General features: G+C 36.8%; 1 protein-coding gene across 1 annotated transcript; it reads left to right on the forward strand.

Annotated features, from left to right (window-relative positions):
* Positions 1-488: 488 nt before the first annotated feature.
* LOC140167468 (putative amidohydrolase YtcJ) lies at positions 489-19966 on the forward strand. Its single transcript, XM_072190774.1, has 8 exons — positions 489-727; positions 8708-8986; positions 10456-10687; positions 11245-11524; positions 13220-13368; positions 14508-14858; positions 15940-16176; positions 16983-19966. The coding sequence occupies exons 2-8, from the start codon at positions 8715-8717 to the stop codon at positions 17334-17336; spliced, it is 1875 nt and encodes a 624-aa protein (XP_072046875.1). The 5' UTR covers positions 489-727; positions 8708-8714; the 3' UTR covers positions 17337-19966.
* The last annotated feature ends 7832 nt before the right edge of the window (positions 19967-27798 follow it).

Genomic DNA, 27798 nt, shown 5'->3' on the forward strand with positions numbered 1-27798 from the left:
CAGCCAGGATCAACTCCCTGCGATTTTTGTACGGGTTACCAAGAGACAATTAGTAGTAAGCTTATTGTCCTGGGGAATTTCAAGTTCGCTGCCAGGGATCGAACTCGCAACCTTCACACCATAATCGCCTATTCGATTGAACTTGACTGCTTGACTGATATGCATACATATTTTTTTTACATCTGGACTCCACTGTGACAGGCTGTCACTAAATAGCCACCGTGATTCTTAATTAGAGGTGAAGGACTGTTTTAAGGGTAGCAGAGGTCCAAGCAAAATGTTTCGATTTTTCATAATACCCGAAAAATGACGGATGTAAAGTCTTTTGATCAATGAACATTAAAAAAACAAAACCGCAGTTTCGTTTGTAAGTTTCCGCTCAAACCGACAACATGCATATTATACCAAACGTAATTTCAATGCACACCCCTGGATAAGTGCAACGGTTGGAGGGACCTGGATCGGGCCTAGATTCTGTCCAGTGATCCTGTGCGGCGTTGGTATATAAGACACAGGCACTTTCCTACTTTCCTCATATGAATTGGTCTTCTTCAGATACTAGGCAGATCGTTGGCTGTCGGCTCTTTCGTCATCTTTATGACTCCGGCTTGGTGCAGCAAGTGAAAATTTCATCATTATCTTGAAACGAGCGAGTGCATACACTATCTACCTGCGACGTAAAATATTCTGATATTTTCTGTACGTCTATAAATCTGATCCCGTCAAGGTAATATTTTTTCCTAGCAATAGTATATTATGTATATTCATTTTGGTTTATGGCTATAACTTGTCCTTATTGGACTTCCAACATTTTAAATATTTTTCACCATATTTTGTGAATTCACTTCGCTTAGGATACAAGGTTTATATAATATTGAATGGCTTAGAGTGTGATACAAGAATATTTTTTTCTATTGAGTGCAATATATTCTTGTATCACACGAAAATAAGCCATTCAATATTATCATTATTATTTATATCAGGCTTTTGCTATGCGGTAAAATGAAAATTTACCTTTAACCAATGTGTATTGTAATGTAAGCTTACCTTTTGACCTTTTTGTTTTCTGCTCTTTACTCTCCAAAGACAATTTCGGAATAATTATAATATTATAGGTTTATTTGTAGGCCTAGATGTGGATAATATTTCCTAAGGTTTTCATCATTCAGAATTGCCGCGAATTAAGTTTGTGATTTGACTTGTTTATACATGTACAGTACGAAATCTCCTGTGAGCCGTTACGGTGTCTGTATTGTTGTGCTGTTGTATCATGACGCGTGATGGTGATGTCACCATGGTAACGCGCGACGCGTACGAGATACAATATACAGTTTTATTGTATCGCTCAGAAGCCTGATATAAATAATAATAATTATATAATATCGTTATGTAATCGGCATAGTGACGAATCGAGAATTTAGAGCAAATTGAGTTAATGCAAGCATCTGATTATGTTTTCGGTGATCTTTATTTCCAACAAAATATCAATATCGAAATTTGGATTTGGACGAATAACACCAAACCGTGAAAGAGAGGCAAATCGTAGGGTCTATACTACAAAATAGATAGATCTAGTGTATGCTCTATACTGCTATATTTGACACCAATGTATAGCTAAAGGTATCTAGTGATACCAAAATAAGTACAAACATTCCCCATATGATATCGCTATGAGCGCTGGCTGGTCTTGACTATTTATGTAACTTCATGTGCATGAAGAGTCAACCTACACAATCCATCTTCTGCCATTGCCGCTCTGGGAATATTTTCGGGGGCTAACTTTATGACTATATGATATCAAGATACAATGTCCAATTTAATATCGTTCAATATATCGAGGGTTGAGAACCAGAAAGAGAACTCAAGAAATGCCATTTAGAGAAAAACAAGTTTTAATATTTTGTGAACTAAACTTATTTATAACTCACACCTGTCTGTGTTTGCCTCCAAACGTGGACATTGTGTTTTGCTATCTAACCGAGGACGTGTGTATGATGTTTTCATCGCCTAACCGTGGACAAAAATGGCGGATTTATTTTGTGTATAATACGAAACGGAATTTTAGCCATCACCCTGCGGACGGTAGTTTTTACACGTGTGGTCCTCGGTTTCAGGCAAATAGCGTTTAAAGTAGGTCCACAGTTTAGGGTGAACAATCTTGTGTGTGTCCTCGTTTGTCGGCAAACACGTACGCACAATGTGTGTCTGATTTAACTCAAAGTTGGTCCCATAATTGGAAGTTTTATCCTATTCATTCTTACTAATGTCAATGATTAGTGAACAAAACCAGCCAAATGTGGCATCAAAACATATGTCTGCGGCCGTTTGGTTCCCGTACTCGATGATGATAATGAAGATATGTATGCTTCATATGATTATGAGAATGAAAGTGACTTTAGTGAAATAGATGAGGATTTTATTGATGTTTCGGCTGATACTGCATTGGACGTACGTGTGAGTGTATAGTGCTATGTGCAGTGCATAGTAGTATGTGCGGTGTAATGCTGCAGTGGTCATCGGAAATTCTGCACACAACAACAACAACACCAGAAAGTTTACTTCCTGGTTACTTCCGGGTTATAAAAGTGACACATGTTTTTACTATTGGATAAATAGATAAACAAATGAATGAATGAATAAATGAATAAATATAAATGAATGAATGAATGAATGAATGAATGAATGAATGAATGAATGAATAAATAAATAAATAAATAAATAAATAAATAAATAAATAAATAAATAAATAAATAAATAAATAAATAAATAAATAAATAAATAAATAAATAAATAAATAAGTACATACCTCTGGAAAGGCAACCGTTACTAATAATAGGCATGTCACAGTGGCTGGACAATAGTCCTGCCACACTGTGCATGCAAGCATAATAGTGAATTAAAATAGTCTGACCTAACACCATTTAGCTAAAATACTAATCTTTCTTAGCATGTAAATTATTTCCGTCGACATTGAATGAAGCACTTGAGGAAAACTAGTTAAAACATTATATTATCAAAGATATTCCATAGGGAGTAGTTCTCCAAACCACAATAGCTCTAAGCCATTGTGTGTGTCCAAGGCCATACTATTTTTGTATACGCGCTAGAGTGGAAGGGCGGTTCCTTTTACCATTTGCCCTCCCATGTTAATCCAGATAACAAAATGTTAATTTAAAGTCTTATTGCAAATGAATTTTACTTTTTACTTTTCGGATTTGGCTTTGAGTAATGGTGACACATACCATGTTGACAGTAAAAAAGAAAATTCTATTCCAGACACCATCAAAATGTCAAACTTTGTATTTTTTTGTATTATTTTTAGGTAATTAACTGCAGTTTCTTTATTCAACATCATAACAGGTTCATACTTGACAAATTTATGTTGAATGAATAGACGTTCATTAAATATTTAAAAAAAAGTACTCATGCCCAATTTACATAATAATATCATGAATACATAATTAGCTGAAATTAGCTAATTTGCATAATTAATACTTTTTGTGTATTTTTTGTTATCAATTGAAAGAACTTTGTATACATATGTGCGCAAAAAAAACCCACCGCACCCTGATATCATGTACGGTTTTCTATTGGCATCAATTTTGCATATTAATTAGCTGAACTTCGTCATTTTTTCAGCTTTAATTTGTCTGCAGATTGGCCGAAATTGCTAAAATAGTATATTTGGTTAATTTATTATATATAATTATTCAATGATGGATTTTTTAATTTTGTTTTCTTTAACGAAGTCAGGAAAGATAGGCATTTAACCTGTGATACTTAAATTAACGCTCCTTAAAGCTCATTCATGTAGAAACATTAAATAACCTGTTTCTGGTGCGCTTATTTTTGAGGTCTAACATATTGATTTTAGAGGGGAAATTACTGCAGTCAAACACTTTTCTCACTTGTAGGGATTAGGACTTAGATCCCCTGGTGGAGTCCAGGGTCAAAACCCATTGCTGGGCAGGGAGTAGAGCCTCAAGTTCACGAGTTTTTTAAAGGCCATTTCAAAGCATGATTAACATAAAAAGAGTTTTCTTAAAGTCATTTAATAACGCCTTCGAGATTTCCAAGTTTATCATATTAGCCAATTGCATTTTATCATAATTTGGTTTAATTCATTGTGTTAAAAATAATTTATTTTATGACCACTCAAAGAGTAAGAACTTTCTCCTGTTGAGGTGTTTATTACTGACAACATAATCCCCACTATTAATGTTTCCAAGCCATGCACGCATAGTCACATCGCGGAAGAAAACATTTGTGCACAAAAGATCTAGATCCTGAAAAGAAACGACAGGTAACCTACTTCTAGCCTTGGTTCATTATGTTAAAAATAATTTTATTTTATGACAACTTAAAGGAAATCTGTACCATAAACTAATCAATGGCTATATAGTTGCAGTAATAATAAAAACGACAAACAGTAAAAGTCCCAAGCTTATATACGTCCAAATAAAGGAGAAATTCTTAATTCCTTACGACAATCAGCGATCAGTTTGTAATCCATGGTGGCGGTCATATTGATACCCGATGTATTTTATTACGCTGTAACGGTACCCCGATTTTGAAACCAGCGAAATCCGTGCCACCAGCCTCGTCCCTCGTGAACTTTGGTGACACGAAGCGAATACTACCAAAGTTCCGATTCAACATTCGTTCAAAAGAAAACGCGACAATTTTTACCCATAAAACTACAGAAGAACATAAAAAAATGTATTTTAAGTAATATTTATGATCAACAATGTCTTTTGAGAACGAAAAGTAAAAACGCTTGTGGCAGAAAGGATTCGCAAGCAGCTATCATGGCGGCTTCCATGAATCGCAGAAACGAAGGATTAAAAGTGCTTTTTCTTTGTTAGGAATATTCCGAAATTCATATAGACCGTCTGGTATGTTTAATTTAGGGGTATATAACTATATTAGCCATTGATTAGTTTATGGTACAGATTTCCTTTAAACAGTAAGAACTTTCTTCTGTTGAGGTGTTTATTACTGACAACATGATCCCCACTATTTTGTTTCCAAACCATGCACGCATAGTCACATACATGACTACATGGAATATTTTTAGTATCTATGATAGAATACATGGATTTGTGCACAAAAGATCTATATCCTGAAAAGAAACGACCTACTTTTAGATTTGGTTCAAGGCATTAGGCTGTTTTTCTCTCTCGCTCACTATTTTCTTAAAAAATTGTTTAGTTTATTCACCATATACCATAATCGATGATTTGCTCAAAACCCTTTACACTTTTGTGAATGGGGCTCTTCATGTTTGTATGTTTTAAAAGCGCTCGATATTAAGGGAGGTGTAAAGAGCGAACCATGGTTTGGATTCCATAGGGAGGGTGTCTGTTAGAGTCACAGCCATCAGAAAATGAATAACTGCGATCGCGCGCCAAATAAACTTACTGCAGTAATTTTCCAAGTCTTTAAAAAATTAGGCATAATTGGGAATCGAACCCGGCACCTTTCGGTTCTGAAGCAACGGATAGTACCACTGAACCAACTTCCTATCTGCATTTTTAAATATAATATCACAGGTTTAAAAACCTGTGATATTATAAATTTTTGATAAATGCTTAACGGAAAAAATCAATACTAATGTACGATATCATTCAAAATCAAATAGAAGTCCCACAACTAAAGTAGCAATCGATAAATCTGCTCACTCAATCATCAAATAATCAATCGAAAAAAATAAAAATAAATAAATAAATAAATAAATAAATAAATAAATAAATAAATAAATAAATAAATAAATAAATAAATAAATAAATAAATATTAATGACTTTCAGTTCTCTCGAGCCCCAAAACGTCATTAAATAAATACCGGGTAAATAACACTGTGCATACTTTCAGTCATCTGTATTTATTTATTTATTTATTTATTATTTATTTATTTATTTATTTATTTATTTACCCGGTAAATTAGTAGATAATTAAATCTGGTCAACCAGAAAAACTCACTTTTTGGTCAGATGGAATCACCGACGTTTCGGCCAAAACCTTTGGCCTTCAGCTGGGAGCGGGGGTGCTAGAGTTAATCTGTCGCATGGTTGGGATCGGGTCATCAAGCAACTTCCTCATCGATTGACCTCGGATGACCCTAAATCATCCACCCAGCTGAAGGCCAAAGGTTTTGGCCGAAACGTCAGTGATTCCATCTGACCAAAAAGTGAGTTTTTCTGGTTGACCAGATTTAATTATCTACTAATTTACCGGGTAAATAAATAAATAAATAAATAAATAAATAAATAAATAAATACATAAATAAATAAATAAATAAATAAAGCAAATAAAGCAGCATAAGAAAAATAATAGACGCACGGTTTCTGCATATTAAGGCGCACAAAGGGTCTATCCCTAAGTCATACTAACCAAAAGGTCATTGACATGTAACCAATTCTTTGTATACCAGCTTATACCTTGATACAGTCAACATATACAAAGAAGTATAGTATTAGGCGTAGACGCAATATTCAATGCGGGAAGTATAAAACCATAGTCGCCACTCGTGCACTTTTTTGAGTCTACGGCTATTCCGAAAACCGCCTTGAACCCTGAATTCAGAGATACATTTTGGGTTGTTACATGGAATTCAAACTGATTATATCATGAATAAACCCACCGAGAGGACTACGATACTTATTTAGAGCCAATATACATTCTGTTATTACAAAAGCCGACGATCATCATCAAAGTAAAATTATAAAAGGATGAGGACCTGATATCAACGTTAAATCCAGGTAAGCCTAAAATCGCATCGAAAACGCCAAAATGCAGTCACAAAATGTATAATATTACACCAAAAGCACCAAAACGCATTGTAACGTAGGTATACAGAAATGATTTGTATTAGCAATAACAAAGTAAATGAAAAAAGATTTGTCTTTGGTATGTCGCCTTTGTAAAATATCACCAAAATATCAAATTGCGGAAAAAAACCCAAAATGTTAAAACAAACATGAACCTTTCAAAATAAATCGCTGTGATTTGGGATTCCTCGTCGCTTTCTCTCTCTAGTTACCAGTACTTTTAGTTTGCCCTTACCCCCAGCCCTTAAGCATATATGTGACCCGGCAGCACAAACGAGCCGTAAATTCCCTAAATTGTATTCTGAGTTACGATGTAAAATGTGTACGAAGGTCGTATTCATCGGTAACTTAAGCTGGCCCGACATCCGTCTGATTTTGATAGTCAAAAACTAATCAATAATCCTATTGTTGAAGTGGATAATAAGCTTCTACATTAGATGGCTATAGAACTTTTAATAGCTCTGGTCAATCCTAAATCCTGTTCAAGTGGTGGGTTACCAGGCATTGTGTTTTACTTGGGGATGATTTGAAATGACCGCCAATTATGACTGTTTGATATTTATTGCCAGCAATGTGGAAAAAGAGACACATGTAAAAGCGTAAAAGCTATAATTTTGTTGAAGGAGCAAAGTTTAACAAACCATAACCTCGCTTCTGGATATCGTTTGAAGTCAAATGATATACCATTTTTAAGTTTATGATGTTTATTTTTAAACACGAAATAAAACAAAATTGACCGGGGAGGAATTTACGGCTCATTCGCCGTGGACGGTCACATATGCTAACGTTTGTCGAGTTTGTACGGCAGTTTGGGTTGGAAACAATAGATTTGGTCGATAACCTGGAATTGGAGAATAGTTGCAATTTTTCTTTTTTTTTTTGCTTTTCTTGATTATTTTTAAAACCGATATTTAGATGTAATTTTAAGAGGCTTAACGCGTTTGACCAAAATCAAATGGCGTTTATTGCATGTGTTAATAACGTTTTGAAAAACAGTTGTTTAATTTGTTTATTTTAGAGATATTTCGACTTGGTGACTACATTTCAACCGTAAAGAACTATGTAACAAATACACAGCCTTTTCCGTTTTAAAAATGTTACGTCCATTTCACAGTGTTTTGGTATGACATACGCTTTGAAATTACTCAATGATGATACTAGCGTTTAGCAAACTATGTCTATAATATGCATGAGGCCCTGTGAAAATTAAGAGTTTTCTAGAAACATGAGAAAATGGGTAATGAAGTGTTAAGCGCGGTCAGCGCTAAATATTTGACATTTTATCTGAAAATTACCATACGGTAGATGCTATATTTAAAGCATCTCATATTTTAAACACGGATTTTTAATTCTCACTGCACGGATTTTTAATCTCACTGTATAAACGTGCCAGGAGGCACGTTAAAATAGCCCCTGGGTGAGCGTAGAAATATATAAATTTTAAAGTACAGACCTCTGGAAAGGCAACCGTTACTAATAGTTTCACGCTCACCTGTAATGGGTTTGAGCACTCTTAATTCCAAATATAGTCACCTGTGAGATACTTGTTATATTACGCCCCACTATTTATACTGGTTGAGCACTCTGGAGTAGAGACTGTGCTGGTTGGCTTGGTTTGTCATGTTTTTGACACCACAGAATGTATATACATGTATACGCATTTCTGTTAAATGAAATCATGACAAATTATCCGTCTGATGATCGGTATACCATGGTATAACGATGATTTAATTTCTAACGATTGCCCCTCAAAGATTACATCAATTTTACTGACTGTCCTAATTTCAGGTGCTTACCTGAACTCGGATAAACGACTAAATGGCTGGGCATTTCGAACAAAATGAGTCCTATAATGCGTTTTGTTTTTATCATGATACAGATTCAAAATGGTTGACACCATTTTATATGGAGGTGATATCATCACCATGGATAATAAAAACGACCCAGAAGATAAAGTTGAAGCTATCGCTATAGATGGGGGTATCATAGTAGAAGTGGGAAGTTTGGAACGAGTTTTCAAGCGCAAAGGTCCTAACACCGAAGTGATCTTCCTGAATCAACAGACTCTTATGCCGGGATTCATTGAACCACATCAGCATGCACTGATGACAAGTCAGATGAGATGTCAGTATACCAATATTAGCGCTCTTAATTATGGGTAAGTCAAGTTTTTCTTTCCCAGCTACTTGGATTAAACCAGGTGGGTGACACCAAATTCACGGTTTTCTATTTTCGAGATTATCAACGCAAACCTATGACAAATTCCGCTGGTTTGCGAGCGAAGAAATGTTCAGTTCCTTTGAGCGGGCGGTCCGAGTTCAATCACCAACGGAGGTAATTTTTTCAATTCATTTTTAATCCAGAATTGTTTATTCCATTTGAAAATGTATACATTTCTGTAACGGGACCAAAAGAGCCAAAAATGAACCTCGGCTCGGGGAAAAATATTGCGTCCGTTCGGCAGTGTTGCCGTCACATATCGTCTGTTTTGCTACAGATATTAAATTCAAAATGACGTCATCCACCATCGCCTGCTAATCTTGTAAGCATGTATGCGCCCTCTCTTGCTTACTTACCACGCTGATCACCGTTAAAAAGGATATGCTGCCCTATATTATCACTATTCTTAACATGAATTTACCAAAAGACGAATACAGATTCTTTTGTCTGCCGAATTCATAACGATATCTAACTGCAATCATATTGCCACTTTGCAAAGATCGTAAAGTACCTACAATAGTATTGTCCCAGGAGATTAATTGAAATGTTTCATGCATAGAAACATTCAGATGTAATAATCAATCAAGATCTCGCCGTCACGCCGAAATGAGAGTGGAAGTGAGATAAGATTAAATATATTGAAAATATTAGTCATAAAAATACATCAAAATTAACAAAAGAATGTACGAACACCCTCAGGACACGCTGAAAACCTGCGTTGGCAGGTCATCAAGCAGGCAGGAGGGCCTTAAAAAGGCAACACAAAACATGTCACAATATATAAAATACAACTACAATAAAATACATAAGCCAAAATTGTTTTTAACACAGCAAATGGGGACGTGGGGGAGAGATGCAAGGCAGCAATCAAGGGGAGCTAGATTTTAAGGTGAGGAGTTGCGTCCCAATGAGGCTCATTACGGACGTTCCAGATCGTAAAGCTTATACTAATCTCCTGAACCAATTGCTTGGAGAATTTGGCTCTAGCAAACTTGAAGGTATCGCGCAATCTCCCCACGTTCTCGTTTGTAACCAGACACCTGGACCCAATTTCAAAACAGTTCAGGTAACATTTGAACCCTTTTTGGACGATATCAGATTGTAAATGTTGGTACTTGAACAATTTTCGCTCGTGGGCGTTTTGGCATGTTTGGACGTTTGTTTCTAGAGGAACGGTAAGCTCGAATATATGAATGGACTTTTTATGGTTGTCAATGATGATAAGATCGCGTTTGGGGGGGCAGTAGGCAGGATATCTAGTGGAAGAGTGCCGCCCGTTATTGTGTATCCGGGGAGGTCGGCAAAAACAAATATATCAGATCATTTTGATATTTTCCCAAATAAACCATGAATTTGCTTCAATTTAGCTCAAAACTTTTAAGATATTATCTCCCTCTCCTTACACAGGAGTTACGCTGAAATTCGTCAGAAGATGTTGGACACGATAGAGTCCATCAGAAACGATCCAAAGGAAAGATGGGCAACCTTCTTTGGCTGGGATCCTGAACTTATCTCTGATCTTCCGATACTAAGCAAGAAGTTCTTAGACGACAACTTCGCTACTGATGTTGCTATTGGCGTAATTGGACAGAGCGGTCACGTGGCATGGGCTAATACCCTAGCTTTTGAAAAAGCCGGGGTTAGTATTTTGTCACTATCTTTAAAACTACGTACGATTCTTCTAATTGACACACTTCTGTTGTAGATGAATAGCCTTGGCATCGATAATCACCTGATTATAAAAAAACGAACCCGAGGTAAAAAAAAAAGGATATCACGTGATTATGAAAAACACGTAATCACGAAATTATCGATGTCAAACAATTATCCATGATGTTTACCCCATCAACGGCTGAAGAGTACAATTAAAAGAATCGTCAAATGGGTCCCAAAATATAAAGTAGGTCTATGTGTTTACGTTTAGCTATATCCCTGTCACGATATATTTACAACATGATTTTACACCCATTTCACCATATGCTCGAATGTACAGCTAATGAGCTGGACGTACATTGGTTGCTCCTCCTTCTCAATGGTACGCGACACCAAACTTCCTTTCCTTATATAGAACGTACTGGCAGTTAGTTGATCGGATGTCACCTCTGAGTTCTGTGCCTGTTATCGCCCCACTTCTTAAAGCTAAATGAACTACCCATAATGACGAGCACTATTTGGAACCATTTGTTTCCATTGCAGGTTGACGAAAACATCGAGGACTCTGACGGTGGGGTCTTCGTCAGGGATGAAGATGGTAAACTAACAGGCCAATTGTTCGAGGAACCCGCTATCATGGGAGTGATGGCTCATGCTCCTTTGCCAACCGCTGAAGAGATTATTGGAGCTATCACGGACCAGATGAGATACTATGCGTCAGTTGGAATCACTACGGTAACAGATTTGGCGTACATGCCAAATACTGACTTCGACAATGCCGTGAGATCAATCTTTAACAAGGAAGATACGCCACTTCGTCTCGGTAGGTTGTCGTTTGTCTATCGTAAAAGAATATTAGTGAGCTTAGATATTTTAACTCTCTCCACGCGAGTGTCAACAGCAGATGACAAGTTTCAAAAATGCTTTTAAAAAATTCAAAAATATCAGAATTGTATATTATCTTGAACATAATTGGAATTTGCATAAAAACGTTAACATGAGTACAAACAAGCATATGGTATTGGTTCAGTAGTTCGTGAGATAGCTCTTGATATTTTGAGAAAATATTTTTAATCCCAGCACGCAGAGTGAGACCCTATCACACATGTTGCTTAAGCGTTGAGGAACAGGACATCTAAATTGTTGAGGTTGGTTTGATAAAACCATAGCTATATAGACTAAAACCAACACCCTCATTTATGAACTTTGGGTAATGCAGTATCCATCTCTGTCGTAATTGACCACTTCGTTGCCGTTGGCGGCGTTTGGCTTTGTTGTCTCCAATTAGGCCGGAAAACTGAAAGCAAGGCTAAAGATATAAATTACATACGCCCAATTATGTAAAATTAATTAGCAAAGTAACTATAAGGGCTATCTAGCTGAGACTGGGAACAATAGAGGTATATTGTGTTTAGCATAATTAATTTTATTTTACTACATACGTTATGATTACGGCAGGGTGCCGAATACGCAAAATTGCTGTTCTTAGTAAACGGCGTTTGAAAATATTGGTACCATTCCATTGGTCCTCCTAAAAAAAGAACATTCGTGAGCACTCATTTGAAATGTATATTATAGAAGTGAATGCACACAAATTATTTACACTATTTGCATGTTCTGAAACAATCGATCGATCCCTCAAAACGCGTTTTTTGGCTTTAAGCTGTAGCCAAAATGTCTCTACCACTGCGCAGAGAGCAGTATTCTGGGTCGAATACGCTTTCAACTACGTGTAAACCATAGCACGCATCCTTGATTTGGGCTTCTGTGTAGAAATTCCTGGTTGTCCTTAAAGGCTATGTAGACTTAACTTGCATTTTAAGTTATAAACAGTCATCCCTGTAATATTTAGCAACAAATCGAGGATTTTAGAGCAGAAATATGATTTTCCAATTTCACGGGGGCGCACTCACGTTATTAAGCCATAGTGATATCATGTGGGGAATGTTTGTACTTATTTTGATATCACTGGGTAGAAGATACCTACAACTATACGTTGGTATCAAATATATCAGTATATGACATTTAATATAGAAAATGCAGGGTTTTCAGCTATACAATACTATAGATCAACCTGACTTGTACAGCTAAGTATACGATTCGTCTCTTTGCCGAATTCATTTATCGCACTTAGGCGCGATTCGTCAAAATCAAAATTTCAATAACTACATCGGGGATTAAGATTGACCATTAATTTTCGGTGGAAATAAAAGATAACCTGAAACATAATCATAAAAAAAAAAAAAATCAATTTGCTCAAAATTCTCGATTCGTCACTCTGCCGAATTCATAACTATATATAACAAGTCTCAGCTGGATAGTCTTTATAGTTATTTGGCAAAATTAACTAAGCAGAGCCAAACGCCACAAACGGCAGCGAAATGGTCAATTAGGTGGATACACCAAACTGACAGAATAACGTAAATAATGGGTGAGATGTATACATATTCTTTGAACGTTTTCTACTGCCGAAGGAATGATGAACTCGCGCATTTTCATTTTGTTAAACTGTCTGCAGGTTTGTATCGCATAGAGCATCCTCATAAAGACGTACCTTCCACACCAGAGGTCCAGAGTGCCAACAAGACGCAGAAGGTCGGAATGTTGCCTATAAAACCAAATTCCAAAATCGTAGCTTGCTGTGCCGCCTTGGCTTCGCTGCGGCCAAACATTTAAAAAAACAAGAGGTAATGTGAATAAAAATCCATTTAAATTCAGCCACATATGTTATAAATAGTCGATATATATATATATAATTCGTTATGAACACGGCAGAGTGCCGAATACGCAAAATTGCTGTTCTGAGTAAACAGCGTTTGAAAATCTTGGTACCATTTCATTGGTCCTTCTAAAAATTTAGAGCATTCGAGAGCACTAATTTGAAATGTATATTATAGAAGTGAATGTACACGATTTATTTGCAATACTCGCAGTTTTTAACAGCTATTCGGCTTTATGCTATAGCCAAAATGTCTCTACCACCGGGCAGAGAGTCGTATTTGGGGTCGAATACGCATTCAGATACGTGTAAACCATAGCACGCATCCTTGATTTGGGGCTTTTGTGTAAAACATTACTGGTTGTCCTTATGCTATTTAGACTTAATTTGGTATATTAGTTATAAATATACTTCCCTATAAAATTTAGCAAAAACTCGAGGATTTTAAAGCAGAAATAACAATATTAGCCTATATTTTGCGTTTGATTTTCACCTACATTATTAAGCCATAGCGATACCATATGGGGAATGTTTGTACTTATTTTGGTATCACTGGATATAGGATACCAACAGCTATCACGTTGGTATCAAATATATTAGTATAGGACATTTAATATAGAAAATTCGGGGTTTCTAGCTATACAATATTATAGATTCACCTGATTTGTACAGTTAAGTATACGATTCGTCTCTTTGCCGAATTCATTAATCGCACTTAGGCGCGATTCGTCCAAATCAAGATTTCAATATCTACGTCTGGAAGCAAAATTTATCATTAATTTTTGGTGGAAATAAAAGATAACCTGAAAAGCATACGAAAACTCAATTTGCTCAAAATTCTCGATTCGTCACTCTGCCGAATTCATAACGATTATTATATATAGGACACACGATACGTGACGTGACTATAAGCCTACTTGTAATACATTTTGATTGCCTGAGTTATTTAGAAGACGTCATAAACATGATAGACAAAAGATTACCCTCAGTTGATACTATAATGGACAAGGTGTTCCACAAGTGCCAATTCATTTCGGTTTACAAAAAAATTATTTCATTTTAATATTTCTCTCCGTTAATGATACAGGCAAAACGTAGGGCACCAACAAGTCAGGCGCTAGCAACACCAGCCGATGAAGAAGGCGACGACGAACCTATTCCCATCGGCAACTACAACAACAAGCTGTGGGAAGTTGGCATCAAGTTCATCGCTGATGGCTCCCCACACTGTGGCACCGCTGCTGTTCGTGAGCCTTTCCTGAATACTCCTCTTACCCAACTTTTGGGGTTCCCGGACGCCCCGTGCTATGGCAACTTGAGTTTTACATCTGAGGAATTTATTGATTCTATCAAGAGGCTCACTAAAGAAGGAAAGCAGGTTGCGATCCATTGTCATGGAGAGAGAGCTTGTGAGCAGGTGTTGAGAGCCTACGAACAGGTGAGTGACAGTAACAGAAACACCATGTAAGAAGGTTGGGATCCATTGTCATAGAGAGCGAGAGCTTGTAAAGAAGTAAGCGGCAGTAACAGTAGTATAGCACCCTGTAAGCAGATTGCGATCCATTGTCATGTATAGGGAGAGCTTGTGAACATGTGTTGAGAGCCTATGAACAGGTGAGTGGTAGTAACAGTAACACCCTGTAAGCAGGTTGGGATCAATTGTCATGGAGAGAAACTTATGAGCAGATGCTGAGTGTCTATGAACAGTTGAGTAGCAGAAAGAGTAGCAGCAGCACCTAACTTCCTTTCCGTATATAGAACGTACTGGTAGTTAGTTGATCGGATGTCACCTCTGAGATCTGTGCCTGTTATCGCCCACTTCTTAATGCTAAATGAAATACCCATAATGACGAGCACTATTTGGAACTTTATCAGTGACTCCATATCCAAATCTATCAGCAAATGAATTAGTTGATTAATAAATCTGGTCAACCAGAAAAACTCACTTTTGGTTAGATGGAATCACCGACGTTTCGGCCAAAACCAAAATCATGACTGAAAGTATACACAGTACTACCAGCAAACGGTTCACCTGTTTTTACTTCGATGGTGGAAGTAGCTATTACATTCTATAAAATAATTCAGAAACTTTCGTATTTCAATAAGTATACAACTGTTTTGGAGTTATTTTGGGCGAATATGAGGGGCTTTTTGGGATGGGGGGATTCACCTTCTCGCCCATCCACTGGCTACGGGCATGTCGTCATCATATCAACTTCTGAAGTTTGGAAATGTATGACAAAAATGTCATATAACAAGTGAAAATACGCCATTTCAAAGCATCAAAATCCCAAATGTCTTTTTTTGCTATATAACTTTCAGCAGCCTTTTTAGATGGCTCACAAACAAACAGTTTAGTTCCTCGATGTATTGTCAAGCCTATTAATGGTATGTACCTGTACCAGCCCCTAGAAATCAGAGTCACGAACGAACGAGCTAAGTAGAGTGGATAATTAATCGATAAGATAAATTGTTTTGCCTGTTTGATTAGCATGCACATTGTACTACATTCATTATAGGTTCTTGCTGACGACCCCACCAATACTTGTCGTCACCGTATGGAGCATCTTGGACTCATGACTGTGGAACAGATTGCCCGCGCAGGAAAAATCAACATTGGTCTGTCATTCTTCGTGGACCATCTACGATTTTATGCCAGTGTTTACAAGACTGACTTATTTGGCGAAGACCGAGTCAACCGCTGGACACCACTATCAGAGGCCACGAAGAATGGAATCACTTGGACCATCCATCAGGTTAGTTTAATAGTTTATTTGTTTGTTTGCGTAGCGCATGTATTATATTGCTGACATATAATCATAGTACCATGTATATAGCGGGTGAAAGCCGGGTCTGTCAAGGGATGAAAGGGTTTTAGTCAATAATTCCGAATTAATTAATTGTTACTTTAAATCCATACAGGATTATCAAGAAATTGTACAGGGGAAAGTGAAGCTTATGGAAAACCCTAAAGAGATAAACTTCGTTGCCTGACTTGCCTCAAAGTGACAAGCCTTTGCGTTTACTCAGGAAATCATTGCAACTCAATATTTCAACCAGACGTGACTTACTGTACAACATATTTCCTTAATGTTGTTAATCAAATATACATACTAAACTTGTGCTATACAACTTACAATGGGCATATTGCTCACTTGCTCAGCTCACATATTTACAGACTAACATATGTGATGCGATCAAGCAAAATCAGTCGGAACTCGGAAATATTGATTTTGAGATATGGCCTAACAAAGGAACTATTTTAGTTTTGTTTTCTATTGTTATGGAAAGTCTTTAATTGCTCATATCTTTGGAGCTGGTTGTTCAATTGCAGTGGGGTTTGCTGCAAAATGTAGCTTTGCAAATGTTTGTTACTATCCTATAAGAAACTGAAAATTCAATATTTCCGAGTTCCGACTGATTTTGCTTGATCGCATCACATATGGGTGCGTGTCAATGCAAGACTTGTAACTATGAAGCCAGTCGGACAACCTACTAAATTATATTTGGATTTCGACAAATATCATAACGAATGTATCATGCACGTTTTTGTTTTTCACAGGATCATCCAACATTCCCAGGTGATGCCAATCCCTTCGCCAACATGAAGACTGCCATTACCCGCACACAGCGCGACGACCCTACCCACCCATACGGTCCTGAATACTGCTCCACTATTGACGAGGTTCTCAAGGCTTACACCATCAATGCGGCATGGCAGCTGAACCTAGACGCCCAACTTGGCTCTATCACAGTGGGTAAGAAAGCTGACTTGGTGGTGCTGACTGAGAATCCCATCCACAAAGATCCCTTCAAGCTGGAAGATATTAAGGTCGTGGAGACATTCCTGAGTGGACGTCGTAATAATTTCGCAAAGATGTACAGTATGGGTCCAGGACTTAATGTCATGAAATGAAATGGAAAAAAAATGACCTGCCCATTGAAGAAATTGAATACATGAATACAAAACCCACCCAAGACCATACTTTGGACAAATTGAGTTAAGCATGGGGAATTGTTGCTATGAAAGAACAACTCAAATTAATCCTCTATGTCTATTGAGCATGAAAGAACCACCCAAGTCCAGGAATTGAGTCTTGTAACACATTGATTGAAATCTGGTATGTATAAAAGAACAACTTGTAACATATTCATTGCTGGAGAGTGACTTTTGAAAAAATGGGTTTAATCAAGGAAAGTGTGTGTTTTATATTATATGGCAGTATGCTAATCAACATACATACCGTTGTGCTTTATTTTGTATTATCTTACTAGTGGCAATATCATTCCAACATTGTTGTCTTTGTATATGATTAAAAAAACTCCCAAGTCCAGCATTAAAAGTGAACCCCCACGAAGTTCCTGAAATGCTAATCGTCATACCTAATACAGTTTAACCCACTCATTTGCACGTAAAACTTACCATATTGACCAGGTAAATTTAACTGAAGGAATTAAAATGATACATAATAGGTTTTTTTTTTCGCTCAAAATCACTTCCCATAGACTTTGGTGGGTTTTATATTCATGTATTCATGTATTCAATTTTCAATCGTTAGTCACTTAGTTACTTTCGGTAGAAATAATAACTTAATTTTTCCAGAAAGTAAAAAAAATGGCGTTTTATCTTATTTTTATTACTCCTTTGTTATTTTATTTGGTTAATACTAACATTTTATCTTTTTAGAAATAAACATTTGCCGTGCACATCGAATCAATCCCCCTTATGTCTTGCGAATGGGTGTTCGCATTGGTTTTGTTGTCGCATGCTTAGCTCATCATTAGTACTCTAAATAGTGTTTACATTGGTCAATAGTAAAAGCGCTTCATTCATCTGTTGTGGGTTGCCAGCTATTTGAATTAAGTCACAACTCATCTGCCATGGGAAGTGTTAGTTAGATTGATGTTTCGGAAGGAAACCTTTCCCACCCTCCACTCCCAATGTTATGAACTAAACGACTATGATTAAAGTGTATTAGATAACCATTGGGGACTATAATAATTATTAGCTTTAGAGTCATAGTTAAATATTATTCTAAAATGTAGTTGTTTTGTGTATCTATGATTATTATTGTAAAATATCGTTATTAATTCGGAATACAGCCGAATCCTTATTCGTTTTTTTGGTAAAATCATGTTACGCATGCATTGTTTTTGAATGAGCGAATAAGGGATCAACCTTTTAGATAATAGAGTGCAGCATATCAATTTTAACGGTGATCAGAGTGATGGGTAAGAAAAGTGCAGCATACAAGGTTAGCTTACGGTGCAGTGCTGTCCGGTCGACGATGATCCCCGTTAAAAATTGATATGCTGTCTCTATAACTAATGCGGCCCATACACGATCAATGTTATTGATCAATATTGCGGACCCTAGATGCAGGAGTATATACAAAATCTACCATTGTGCGTGTACAATAGTAGATTTTGTATCCACTCTTTTATCAAGGGTCTTTGATATTGATTAATAAATTGAACGTGTATGGGCCGCATAAAGCATTGATCACTTGTTCAGTAATTCATAAATAATTCACGCGTAACATGAATTTACCAAAAGACGAACACGGATTTGGTTGTCTGCCGAACTCATAACGAACTAGTATTGTGTTATGTGTATGTTTGAAATTTTGTCAGGTGTTTTTGGTGTATGTCAGGGATCTGTGGTATGTGAAACCTTTAATTGGGGTGATTGTTTAGAATTTGCATTCGCATAAATAAAGGTCATACAAAGATGTGTACAGATAGGAATACGATTCGTATCTCTGTCAAATTCATTAATCGCAGTTTGGTGCGATTCGTCCAAATTAAAACCTTTGGTGAAAATAAAAGATAACTTGAAACATAATCCGAAGCAGCATTGACTAAATTCAATCAAAATTGCCGTATTCATTACGATATAGTTTGGTACATTTACTGATTTAATGGGAAGAGGGGACTACTTACTATCGTTACCATTTTGGTCAAATGTTAAGATGATTATAATTTTGTGCTCTTACTGGTTTTTATACTTGCAGAAACTACCCAGCAAACACAAACATGTTTTAAAACGTTTTAAATATGTTATATTTTGGGTTTTGGCTTAGATAATATTTTATAATGTTTTAATACTATTAAATGTCGGGTTATATATATGGAAACGTTTTAAACGTTGTATATGGAAACACCATACAACAATATTTTTAAAAACCTTTCAAAATGTTACTGTAAACTATTCTTTGCAAACATTTTTTGCCAAATATTTGCATTAGGTTATCAACAAATGTTTTTGAATCTTAGGAAAACGTTTTATAACCTTTATTATGTCCTTTATATAACATTGACATTTAAACGTGTTCTGGCTACCTTTTCTAACCTTTTGCGAATGATGTCGAAAACGTTTTGTGTTTGCTGGATAGTATGAGTCCTGCCAGGGTCAAAATTCTAAGACTAATTCAATTGAATTTCAATTGGGGTAATTCTAACGTGATCAAAAATATATATAAACTGGAAAAATGTTATTGAATGTATCAATGCGAATAGATGAATGTATAATAAAACTATTCCTACTTTCAGCAGCCATGTTCGAAATTCGGTTGTTCTTTTCTGTCTGGTAATAAATATACTAATATACCGTAAACCCCGTCTACAAGCATTATAGTGTTTTTGTGTCAGTTCCTGCAGAACTGACACCTTTAGTACAGGTTTGACGATCACGTGACAAATCGAATCTGTGACGTCAATGTTAATATCGATATCAATTTAAGGCTGTTCTAGTTAAATTACATACCCATTGGCATTTTGGCTGTACCATTTAATTTACATACTCAACATTTCCCTGTGCACTTAGTCCATGAATTGATCCTGATTTGCATTGTCGTATAGAGTTATATTTTTGTACACAACAGGGGTGTTACTATTGTTTTAACTAAATGAAGCATACTTTTGCTTTTATCCTTCTTTGTCCTTTATTAATTATAAATTAGGTGATTTAATTAATATAATTCTTTGTTTCAGCGACCCAGGGGTAAACAGACAAACAAAACAAAGGTCAAAATCCTTCAATTTCTGTGAAAATTGAACAAAAAGTACCCAAATCCCTACATTTTATATCTCCCTGTGTTATAGACAAATTGTATACGTCACATTTAAAATCATTTAAAATGACTTATAAATTGCCTTATGCTATAATGTGGTCTTATACATTTGTATTGTGTGAACTTTGTTTTTAAATGCCTTTGGCTTCCAGGTTTATAGTTTCTCGGAGCTGGTGAGGTGTATCTGGGTTTAACTTGGTAGGGTGGTGGTAAGTGGCTGCCCTAAGACTTTATGCATTTTTGGCGCAAAATATGCAAATTAAGTAGCTAATTTGCATATTTAACTTAAAAATAGTTTTTTTTTTGCCATTTCGAAGAACTGGTGAGGCGTATAGGGATATAACTTGATGAGGTTGTGGTAAGCGGCAGTTTCACGGAGCTGGTGAGGTGTATAACTTGGTAGGGTGGTGGTAAGTGGCTGCCCTAAGACTTGATGTAATTTTTGTCGCAAGATATGCAAATTAGTCACCACATTTGCCTATTTTTTTATTTGTCGAATTGCTTTTGGCCATTTTTCGGAACCATCTTTAACATTACATTCAAATAATAATTACATTGTAAATTGGAACTGACACCAATTTTTTTCAGGAATATCTTGTTTATAAAAGCTTCATTAATTCGAAGCAAACGTTAATATATCAATACAATTGATCGGTCTTAAAATAATATTTGTTTGTATATGCTTGAATCCGTAATTTATTGGCTCAAACTCCATAATGGCGACTGGATTAATGTAGCTTTCATTAGAAGCACACTATATGCTTGTATACGGGGTTTTACGGTATGTTAATAATAAGATATGATTTTGTTGTTGATTTAAATTAGTTCATAATATCAATGCATAAACAATGTACCTTTGTCTTTCAAACAACACATGAAAAAATGATATCACACACTGACGTAACAGCATTAGCATAAAACCAATGGTCTACAATCACTGGCTTAAGTATAATAAGAGGCTGAAATGAGGTATTGTTGTATATTTTCCCGAGAAGAACAGAATCGCTCACGAAAATCCGTCAGAAAACGTATATATTTCCGGATTTTGCATTGGTTGCGCAACGTAATTTATAACTCGATATAAAATATTTGCCATTATGGTGAACTTGGGCAAATTCATCCTTGGAATACGTTTCCCGCCGACTCTACTGTGTGCTGCATTCCATGGGTATATAAATCGGGATATGTGGGATTTACATACCGCTGAAATAATTCATCTGCACCAACAGAAATCCAACGTCCAGCTATCCATTACCAAATATTAGCCATAATATCCTTTAATAATAGCCAGATAGTTTTAGCTAAATAGCTTAAGGGATCTAAAATGAGCGTTTATTGCGTTTCGACAGTATTTTTTGTAGGACATGAGAGCACCTCAGACCTATCGAATTGCATTCTGAATACGAAGCATGTCTTTCTGATATCAAATAATTTTCATTTTTGAAAATCACAATATAATACAAATTTTATGACAAATTATAAAAATTTGATATTTTTCAAATTTTGATATATAACAGTCCTCGAAGTAAATTATATAAATCTAATGATATATTCTTAAAGTGTATGTAGCAGGAGTAAAAGCCGACGGTCAATTGAAAATTTTGACCTTTCATATTGAAGATATGGATTTTTTCCCAAAAAGACCTATTTTTTGGTGTGTTTTGGGAAAAAAATCCATATCTTCAATACGAAAGGTCAAAATTTTCAATTGATCGTCGGCTTTTCATCCCACCTACATACACTTTAAGTATAAATCATCAGATTTATAAAGTTTACTTCAAGTACTGTTAAATATCAAAAATATCAATTTTAATGATTTGCCATAAAATGTGTGTTAAATTGCGAATTTCAAAAATCAAAATTATTTGATATCAGAATGACATTCTTCGTATTCAGAATGCAATTCGATATGTCTGATGTGCTCTGATGTCCCAAAATAAATACTGTCCAAACGTTCATACCCCAGCCCTTAATACAGGGAATTGTACTTTTACAATTCCTTTTGCAATGAAGTGTTAGATCTGTTCAAATACCCCGGTGGGTAATACATGGAGTGCTGTACTTTTACAATTCCGTTTGCAATGGAGTGGTGGATCTGTTCAAGTTGGTGTTGGTCACTTTAAGAGCAATCACACGTATTTACAATAATACTGACGTTTTCAATTCCTCTCAGTGTTTGGCAACAAAGTGGTAGATCTGTCCAAGTGCCCCGCGTTTTTTGTTACTTCATCAGTACTCAATCAATCAATCAAGTGCCATTTTCAATTCCGTTTGAAATAAACTTAGTAGATATTTAAATACTTTGGTATTGTGGTTTCAGGGAGTGCTGTTACTTCAGGAGCAATTAGGCATAATATTATTTTCAATTCTTACAAGACTGGCAGGTTAAAGTATTTACTCTTGCATTCTCACAAGAAAAGGGCGTTACAAGTTTTGCCCTCTTAGTTTTGCGGGCATTGGACTATTCCAGTTGAAATCCACAATACCCCTGTGGAAGATTTTGGAAATATCTTCCACAGAGGGAGTATGTTTTTCAAATGTAATTGGTCAGGGCTATTCATTTTAAAACCCATACTCCCCTTGTATTATGGTTTTACCTATATCTTCCTCAACTGGAGTGAGTATTTCAAATGGAAGTTATCCAATTGTCTATTCTATTCAAAATTGATACTCCCTCTAGTGGCAGACTTTAGTTAAATCTTCCAGAGGGGTAGTGTGGATATTAAATGGAATAGCCCATTACTCAAGTTGGGGAGAGCGAGCTTTTGTACCCAATTCTTCTCAAGGTCATTATATGTGTGTTCACACATATGGTTTGAAGAACTGCGCCCTGACAGATGAGCGTGTTGGAGAAAATAAATGCAATATATCATGAAGATACTTATTTTGCCATATTAGCATTTAGAAGACAAAACAGTCAACTTTGGATAGATTTTTAATTTTAACGCACACAAACTTTGTTTCACTGATTATTGTCAGTGCATGACAGATACAAAAGCAGTGGAATGTAAACCTCAATTTGCTCTGTAATGCTACAATCGTCATAGAGACAATAAAACAATCAATTGCGAAATCAGAAAAAACGGATTGTCAAAGATGGCAACTATAACCCGTGTGGCGCAGATGTTGACGTTTTTAATTGTTTGTTGGCATGGTTTGCAACTGAGTGCAACGCAAAGTAGCCCAGAAGGTAAGCTACCAATACTTACGAGAACGGTGATGGTGCCGTATATTTAGTTCGACGTTCACTGGCGTTTCGCCATAACGTAACTTAACTTGTGCCTAGCACCACGCAGGAAATGTCCAGCATTTGGCTTGAAGTTCTAACCGGTTGCGAAGAGTATGTTTGTATGTTGTTAATCTCAAAATACCGACGACGACTACTTTTTGCTGTTGGTAGGTCCAGACAGTAGCACTAAAGGGCCCCAAGGATCCTAAGCACAGTGGCTCAGGCACCCTTCTTTTAGTAAAAGCAACAATAATTTTAGTAAACACTACTTTCACAGGAAAAAGAATAAGTGGTAAATCAAGTATTGATAATCAAAAATTATTTTTAACATGCTCCACAGTGACAATTTTAAGAATTAAGGTACGTAACAACACCTGGTTTCATTGGTCGGATATTATTTTTTTTAAAGTAGTACGTTGTTTTATGCACTTGACTTGTTATCGATTCAAGTCAAAATTATGTCTGCTACTGATTGATTGACTTGGTTTAAAGCCATAATGTACGATGGATAGAGCAAATTTATTAAAATAATGAACAGAGCAAATTTGAAAACAAAAGTGCCGTAGAACTCTTTGTTAAATGGCCAAAACTGACAGCGGGGTTTCTTTCAATTTCATTTTCTTATTTCTGCCGGTTTAAAATTGACAGGAACCTTCCGTGAAAGTTATTACTAATGTTATTTATCAAATTAAAATTGGCGGACATCTTATATTATGGCTGTAGGTATATTTGTGTAGCTAAATCATAAATCTTTGCAGGCTTAATTTAATAATTTCGTTAACGTAGAAAATTAAAAACTGTAAAAATGAATCAGTCATTTTCCACCAATTTGTTTGTACCTGGGTCTTTCGTGACATAACACTGTTGCGGATTAGCTACTAAAGAAGTAAGCTCTTTAACTAGTAAGTTATGCGGATTTGGTGCACTCAGCGGTAAGTGTTGTTGTAGCACATAGGAGATGTTTAAAAACTCTACGCGGATGATTCCGCCTTGTTTTGCGGGATTGTATCTGGAGACGGTCCTGGAGCCGTTGCTGTTAGCCTAAGCAGAGGCCTGGAGAGTGAGGATCTGGGCAGGCGAGTGGGGGTGGCCTTCGGGCCATCAAAGTGTAGGACAATGACGATATCAAGAGGGAGGAATCCGGCCAGGTTGGATCTTCTGTTTGGTGCCACCGCTCTTGCTGAATGGGGTGGGGGGGTGGACTGGACAAGGCACGTCTCCGGCGTCTCATCCGGAGCGGGTGAGCGTTCTGATGAGAGTTTCAAACAGACTTGGTGTGTGTGTGGGGTGCGCCGCACTCTCTTGGATGGGTGCCAGCGCCGCCACTCTGGGATTGTTGGACTCTGTCCGGATGGGTCCTTCGGGTCGTGGGTGTGAGCAAGGGGCGGGCGATTGCGGAGCTGGGAGTCACGTCTCTGCAGCGAGGTGTTCTACATGGTTTGAGGCGTTGCTGCCGGGGCTATTTGTAGTCAGCGGAGCTGCCCGCTCCAGCTTATCAATGCTTTACCGAGCCAGTTTCTAGAACCATGTCCACTTGCAGGACCTTCATCAACGATACGATTCACGTTTGGAGTGGCCTGTCGGATGAAGTGGTCACAGGCGTGGCTGGCGGCGGCGCGCCGGAAGCGGGGAGCATGGGCATACCGTTTCGTGTGTTAGATGCTTGAGTTACTGTACCCCGTCACTCTTGTTGTTCCTAAGCTGCTGTGAACCACTAACTAAATGGCAGTGACTGGGTGCCTTATTTGTGTGTCCAAAATGTAGGTCTTTTTCAGTAACAAAGTAACAAATTTGGCCAAAAAAGGTTTTTCAAAAAAAGAAGAAAAAATCATGGTAAATATGCACCAACGTAACTGCAATACTTGTGTCACACCTCATGGACTTTTGTGCACTGTAGCATTTTATTTAAAAATACTTAATCTGCAAAAAAAACGTTCAAAATACTCATTTTTTCTTAGCTGCCGTTGAATCAACCACAAGTGAAGTCACCGCGAGTCCTGGAAGTATTTTCGCTACTGAGAAGCTCTCAACTGAAGGTATTATACAACTTATTTCTGTAAGTTAATGTTCGTTGTATAGTATTTCGACGTGAACATGGTGATGAGAGTATTTCAACGACCGATTCGTTGAGCATATCTCACTTGGTAGGGCACCAGACTTTGGCACAAAATAGAAAGAGGGCAAATCTGTTCCTTCTTTTTTTATTTTATCGTTTTCGTTAAACTTTTTCACATGTTCTTCCAATCTACCTTTTCTACTTTTAGGTGTTTGTTTTGTTTTGTTTGTGTGTGTGTGTGTGTGGGGGGGGGTGTTTGTGTGTGTTTTTTAGTAATTTTGTGGATAAGTTTTAAAAAAACAAGTAAATGCACTTATTCTAAACAATATCGCAACCTACGGTTAGACAGACGTGTGCAAAAACGTGTTTGTCCTCGTCTTTATAAAACCTATGTTGCACTTTTGCGCTATCCCAATTCTTCGGGAAGGGTAGGTAGGATGCGTTTTTGGCTTAAGGAAGATTTTGTTTTTACTTAGGTGTATAAGTGTGTCATCAAAAAGACCGACCACCACCGTGGCCGCTTCTCTTTTTAGACTGGCTTTCTTGCAGCCAGATCGGTCGTCTGTGGCAATTAATTGCGTTCTCATCGTGCGGGTTGTCCCTATCCCTGCGAAGGTAGTAACCATGGAACAGCGGCTCATTAGCATTGGACCGCACTGTTATTTAAATAGCGTATTGCTATTCAAATTTGCTCTAATTGGCGGTAGTCATGGCGGCATGCAGCGAGAGCACGGCTAGTGTGCAGGCATGGCAAGGTTGTTGGGTGGGTGAGCATGGTGAGATGCGTATATCACCTTTCTGTACAGTATAAGCTGGTATATTTCTTATACCATTTCGTTTAAAAAAAAAAAGAGTATCATATTTAGTGTAGTAAGTGCATAAATTTGCAATTTATCCGATTTTGAAGTGCAGAGCTCCGAAATGCCCTTCTGCCATGGAGTGACTGAATAGATATCATAATCATAAATCTATAGGCCTACTACAAAATCACAAGGTACATATTTACTTTGTTTGTACCGAGGTGTTTCGTGACATAACACTGCCTATTGTTGATATTGAATAACAATTGTCGACATAGGACCACGTGATATTAAAATGGGCTGGTTTTGATTTATTGCTCCATTAACAACGACACTAAAGGAGAAGTTACTCGCCAGTTACGCTTCAGAGCAAGTCCCAAGATACTCGGCAGTTGCGGATTAGCTACTAAAGAAGTAAGCTCTTTGACGAGTAAATTATCATGGTTATGCGGATTTGATGCTCTCAGCGGTAAATGTTGTTGTAGCACATAATTTTGAAATGTTTAAACCACAACAATATAAACAACAGCATGTAAGCACCTTGAAACAAAACTAGCTAAAAGTCAGTAAGAGGTTAGCAAGAGCATTGGAATTTTTCAGACGGTCTGTGAATTCAGAGGAATCTTTGAATTCGCAGCGCCTCCGAACAGATGCTTCAGTTATGGAAGGATGCCTTGATGGTGCCAAACATGCAATCAGAGGTTAGCACGTTAAGTTTTGTTCATTTTAGAGTCTGGGGAGTTTTATGACGGTAACTTAATTTTTAAGATATAATAATCAAAATAATATTTAACTGACTACGAGAATAAAACTATAGGAACATTATTTTGTAAATTAAATTTAATACTGGAACTAAAATTTGCAACTCACTTTGTTTGTTACGATGGGTCCGAAAACATCGGACTTCTTCAGGCATCTGATTGATGATATTGTGATGTTAGATGTTGTGGCATCAGACGTTTCCAGTGGTTACAAGCATGGGACCCGGCATTGCAATACATTCCCCGCCGTCTAACGTCACAATATCTGACGTCACAATATTATTTTTACTATTAGGATAGGAGATCCAACATTAATCGTCTGAATACGGGTAGCACCGGCATCCACTTCTCAAAAAATTGGACCTGGCTATTCTCTACCGATAGCGGATAGTACAAATAAAAATTCCTATTGCTTTTTATCCTAGTTTTACAAACCCAAATGACATGCATTCATGAGAT

This window comes from Amphiura filiformis, chromosome 13 (genome assembly GCF_039555335.1).
Source record: "Amphiura filiformis chromosome 13, Afil_fr2py, whole genome shotgun sequence".
NCBI classification, from domain to species: domain Eukaryota; kingdom Metazoa; phylum Echinodermata; class Ophiuroidea; order Amphilepidida; family Amphiuridae; genus Amphiura; species Amphiura filiformis.

Excerpts from the sequence above, each read along its gene's own strand:
- LOC140167468 (XM_072190774.1), top strand. The coding sequence starts at position 8,715 with ATGGTTGACACCATTTTATATGGAGGTGATATCATCACCATGGATAAT. Across the intron at positions 13,369-14,507 it reads CCTTGGCTTCGCTGCGGCCA|GCAAAACGTAGGGCACCAAC; the intron begins AACATTTAAAAA and ends TTAATGATACAG. Across the intron at positions 16,177-16,982 it reads TCACTTGGACCATCCATCAG|GATCATCCAACATTCCCAGG; the intron begins GTTAGTTTAATA and ends TGTTTTTCACAG.